Raw genomic sequence first — 5,000 nt, 5'->3', positions numbered from 1 at the left:
GAGTCTGCCTTGTGTATGAAAAGTGCTATATAAATAAAGTTGCCTTGCCTTGCCTTGCCTTGCCTTGCCTTTAATTTCACTTAATTTTCTTTTCTACAAACAGACGACATGTTGGCACTGCAATAAATATTGATCTAAATAAATACTGAAATGACTGAGTTCAAATTCTTCCACTCTTTCGGTAGCTTTACCAAACTATGGATGTACTGTATTTCATTTAGCAAATGCATTGCTGCAATGCATTGTCGGTGATATACACCTCTGTAGTGACCATCATTCATTCATGTCATTCCAGACAAATGGAACAACACTTATGATGGAGGCGGGAATTCCCACGAGGGCAAGTGCCGAGGGGAATTCAACAAGTGCATGTTAAAGCCTAATGAAACAACTCCAACTACCGCTCTGTGTTTTAATTACTGATCAACTGGAAGAAGAAGCATGTACTCAAACACAGACGATGTTCTCACACTCCTTCTAACCCTCCAACCCTCTAACCCTAACCCTAACTTTCTAGCCCTCTTGGAGAAGGAGCAGGTGGAGGAGCAGAAGCAGAAGCAGGAGGAGCAGGAAGAGGAGCTGAGGGTCTTACACATGACGTTCAGCTGCACGGAGGCGTTGCTGCTGCCCACCAGGTTCTCAGCGATGCAGATCAGCTGGAAGCCGTTATCATCCGGACTGGTGTTGAAAAGACGCATACTGATGGAGTGGAGACTAGGACTGTAGACAATAGACTGGAGGAGAGAGAAGGGAGCAAGGGAGATAAGCCCCTTTCACACATGCATTACGTCCCTTCAATGTTCAGAACATTTCCTGCGTGGGGTCATTTGTGAATGGGAACAGGGATCGATATTCCTGGAAATCTGCAGCCGCTACTTGCCCTACTTGCTCAAGATCTAGTAACATTCCCAGATCATTACCGGTGACATTGCTTGAGGAGCACGTAAAGGGTAATGTCCGTGTGACGTATGATGCTATCGCATTGAGCAAGCGGAGCAATCCCGATTCTCTGCTGATTAAGGACTTCAATCTGCAGATGTTTATCTCAATGCTTTTCGGGGTGATTCCATTTCAATATCAATACAGCTTATTTTATTTGCCAACAAGCGTCCTTCTATCAATGGCTGGAAAATGGACAGATTCCAAAAGAAGAGTGTGAGATTGGGCCTCCATAAGTGTTTCATTACTGCCATCTGCTGGACTGTCCCTTGGACAGACTGTCCCCATCTATTCCTGCATTGCTATGCCATATGTGTAAGGGCACAGACGGGAATGCTCCAGAACGTAGCTGCATGTGTGAACAACAAAAATAACTAGCGGTGCCTGAAAATAGTTATTTACCCAGAACTATGTGTGCAAGATGCAATAGAGACACACAGAGTCAGAGAGAGACTGTGTGTGTGTGTAATGTGTTTGTTTGTGTGTGTGTGTGTGTGTGGTGTGTGTGTGTGTGTGTGTGTGTGCGTGTGTGTGTGTGTGTGTGTCTGTGTGTGTGCGTGTGTGTGTGTGTGTATTTGTGTGTGTGTGTGTGTGTGTGTGTGTGTGTGTGTGTGTGTGTGTGTGTGTGTGTGTGTGTGTGTGTGTGTGTGTGTGTGTGTGTGTGTGTGTGTGTGTGTGTATTTGTGTGTGTGTGTGTGTGTGTGTGTGTGTGTGTGTGTGTGTGTGTGTGTGTGTGTGTGTGTGTGTGTGTGTGTGTGTGTGTGTGTGTACCTGGTGTGTGTTGATGGTGTGTAGACCCCCTATGGTCCAGTCCACCTCGGGTAGCGGGGAGGCCGTCCCGTTGCAGCTCAGTGTCACATCGTCCCCCTCTGTCACAAACACACTGGACGCACTCACACTGACCTCAGGAAGGTCTGCAAACACACACACACACACACACACACACACACACACACACACACACACACACACACACACACACACACACACACACACACACACACACACACACACACAGTTTACAACAGATAGTGAGGTAGAATGCTGTGCTCACCATAGATAATGAGGTACATGTTGTGTTCCCCAAAGCTAGTGGTGAACATGTTGTGCATGGGGATAGTGTTGTGCTCACCACAGCTAGTGATGTACATGTTGTGCAGGGGGATGACGTCGTCTCGGTTCCTGCAGACCAGCGTCTGAGTGTGGAGAGAAGCTTCTCCCCTCTGCTGCCACAGCTGCAGCCAGCGGAGACCACAGCCACACACAAACTCTACACCCTCTAGTCGCCTAGCAACAACAACATAAAGAGACATTAACAGCATGAGCTTCCCCACACATATACACGCAAGCTCCAACTCCAGCAGCTAGTGTGCTTGTTAGCCTGTAGCAGGCAGCCAGTGTGATTGTAAACGTGTAGCCTGCAGCTAGGGCACTTGTTAGCCTGTAGCCTGCAGCTGGTGGGCTTGTTAGCCTGTAGCATGCAACTAGTGGGCTGCTGAGGAGACCACCAGCTCAGAGAGTTAGAGAGGTTGGTTGTTAGCCTATTCCCCACAGCATTCATTCCCTGAAGTCCAGATTGAACGGCAACATGGAGGAGAAAGTGATTGTTGACTTCCGGATCTCTATAATATCAATATAATTTAATATAGTATAATATAACATATTATATTCTTGAGTTTAATATTTGAACTTTGGCCTAAATTGAGCTTAATACCGAATCACCTGCGCGAGAAAAGTTTGTGATTCGTAAAGAGTAACGCAGGTAGAATATGCGCTTCACCTTTGGTATGCATGCGTCTTAAAACCAATACCAGAGTAGTTTTAGCGTTAGCCTGTAGCTAGCGTTAGCCAGGATGCTAACTTACAGCTCAGAGAGTTGGAGGTGTTTGAAGAGCTGCCAGGACAGTGTGGTCAGGGGATTCTTCGACAGGTTTCTGTTCAGAAGAGAAAATATGAAACAACAGATGTCTGAGGTAGTTCAATATTATTTATACATTTCATTGCTTTTAATTGAACACACACACACACTCATGTGTGTGTGTGTGTGTGTGTGTGTGTGTGTGTGTGTGTGTGTGTGTGTGTGTGTGTGTGTGTGTGTGTGTGTGTGTGTGTGTGTGGGTGGGTGTGGGTGTGTGTGTGTGTGTGTTTGTGTGAACTCACATGTAGTACAGTTCAATGTTCTGGTGGAAGGCACGCGCATGGATAGACCTCAACCTACAGCTAGTTATGGTCCTGTAAAAAACACACACACACACACACACATATTACACACACACATGCGCACACTCACACACACACACACAAACACATACACACAGGTAGACAGAGAGAAAGGCAGACAGACAGACAGACAGACAGACATGTAGGCTGACAGGTAAACAGAAAGACAGACAGGCAGATAGACAGAAAGTCAGGTAGCCTCACAGTCGCTGCAGGCCGATGTAGAGTTCCATGTCCACATCTCTGAGAGTCTGCAGTCCGCTCCAGTTCTCTATGTGTCTACACAGGCACAGAAACACACACACACACACACACACACACACACACACACACACACACACACACACACACACACACACACACACACACACACACACACACACACACACACACACACACACACACACACACACACACACACAAACATACATCGGACACATGTAAATACACACACATCGGAAACAACAGAACCTGATAGTGAATAAAAAACGCATCTGGAGAATAGCTGCAGAACTACAACACTACAGCTTGAGAACATATAGAAATGAAATGATAATCCTGGAGAGCAAATGGATGAAGATCTTCTCCTAGCCCTAAACCTAGCCATAACTCTTCTCCTAACCCTACCCCTGACCCTTACCCCTAGCCCTACCCCGAAGCAGTTAAACTGCTAATTCCATTACAATTCAGGCAAAATAACTGTCCTGGTACTACTAGATCTTAGTGCAGCCTTTGACACAGTTGATCATAAAATACTGCTCAACAGACTAGAAATCTGTGTCGGACTGTCAAGAAATGTCCTTAAATGTCCTTAAATCCTACCTAGAAGACCTAAATTATTTTGTGTCTATTGGAACCTATGCATCAGAGAAAACCACCATGCCATATGGAGTTCCTCAGGGGTCCATTATTGGACCTCTGATATTAAACCTCTATGTACATGCTGCCCCTAGGCCAAATATTTCAAGAGTATAACATTACATACCACAGCTATGCAGATGACACCCAGATTGACCTTGCATTATCACCTATGACTTTGGTCCTATTGACTATTTATGCCTGTATATTGAAAAAGTGAATAGCAGGATATACTAAATAGTTTCTTACAATTAAATAAAGATAAAACTCAGATAGTTTTATTAGGGAATAAAGAAGGGAGACTAAGGCTCAGTGCCCACTTGGAGTCTAAAAGTCTTGTAAAAAATGTAAGAAATGTAAAAAAAAAAAAAAATGCAAAGAAAAACCTTGATGTTATCTTTGATGGGGAATTTAGTTTTTGTGATTATACGAAAGCCACAACTAAAACAGCATTCTGGCACCTATGAAATATAGTAAGGATCAGAGATTTTGTATCCAAGCAGGACTTAGAGAAGCTCATGCATGCATTTGTATCATCCAGGCTTGACTATTGCAAAGCCCTTTTCACTGGCCTCCTCAAAAAGACAATCAGGCGGCAATTAATTCAAAATGCTGCTGCCAGAATTTAAACAAAATCCCAAAAAGGGAGACCACATCACACCAATCCTCAGGTCTTTGAGTTTAAGCCCTCCTTATCATCTTTAAGACACTCAACGGCCTGGGGCAAAAATGCATCTCAGATATGCTGGTCTATTCCAAACCTAACAGGGCACTTCGATCTACTGACACTGGTCAGCTGGTTGTGCCTAGGGTCAGGTCTAAGCAGGGTGAAATGGCATTTAGCCATTATGCTGTCCACTGTTGGAACCAACTAACAGAAATTAAATCTGCTCCTACTGTAACTTCTTTTAAAAAACAAATTAAAAACCCATTTATTTTTCTATTGCTTTCAATTAATCTTGTTTTGTTGCTGATACTGTGCT

General features: G+C 44.4%; 1 protein-coding gene across 1 annotated transcript in view; it reads right to left on the bottom strand.

The window, feature by feature from the left end:
- Window positions 1-5,000, bottom strand: part of LOC130404043 (NT-3 growth factor receptor-like) — a 15,467-nt gene that overhangs the window by 6,474 nt on the left and 3,993 nt on the right. The window contains exons 2-7 of the mRNA XM_056608632.1: window positions 3,364-3,438; window positions 3,100-3,171; window positions 2,805-2,873; window positions 2,072-2,226; window positions 1,711-1,853; window positions 593-734 (exon numbers count right to left, since the gene is read on the bottom strand). Of these exons, the coding sequence (XP_056464607.1) occupies window positions 593-734; window positions 1,711-1,853; window positions 2,072-2,226; window positions 2,805-2,873; window positions 3,100-3,171; window positions 3,364-3,438 (656 nt within the window). The remainder of the gene's footprint in view (window positions 1-592; window positions 735-1,710; window positions 1,854-2,071; window positions 2,227-2,804; window positions 2,874-3,099; window positions 3,172-3,363; window positions 3,439-5,000) is intronic.

This window comes from Gadus chalcogrammus, chromosome 14, assembly GCF_026213295.1.
Source record: "Gadus chalcogrammus isolate NIFS_2021 chromosome 14, NIFS_Gcha_1.0, whole genome shotgun sequence".
NCBI classification, from domain to species: domain Eukaryota; kingdom Metazoa; phylum Chordata; class Actinopteri; order Gadiformes; family Gadidae; genus Gadus; species Gadus chalcogrammus.
This window is presented reverse-complemented; position numbering and strand designations above follow the sequence as displayed.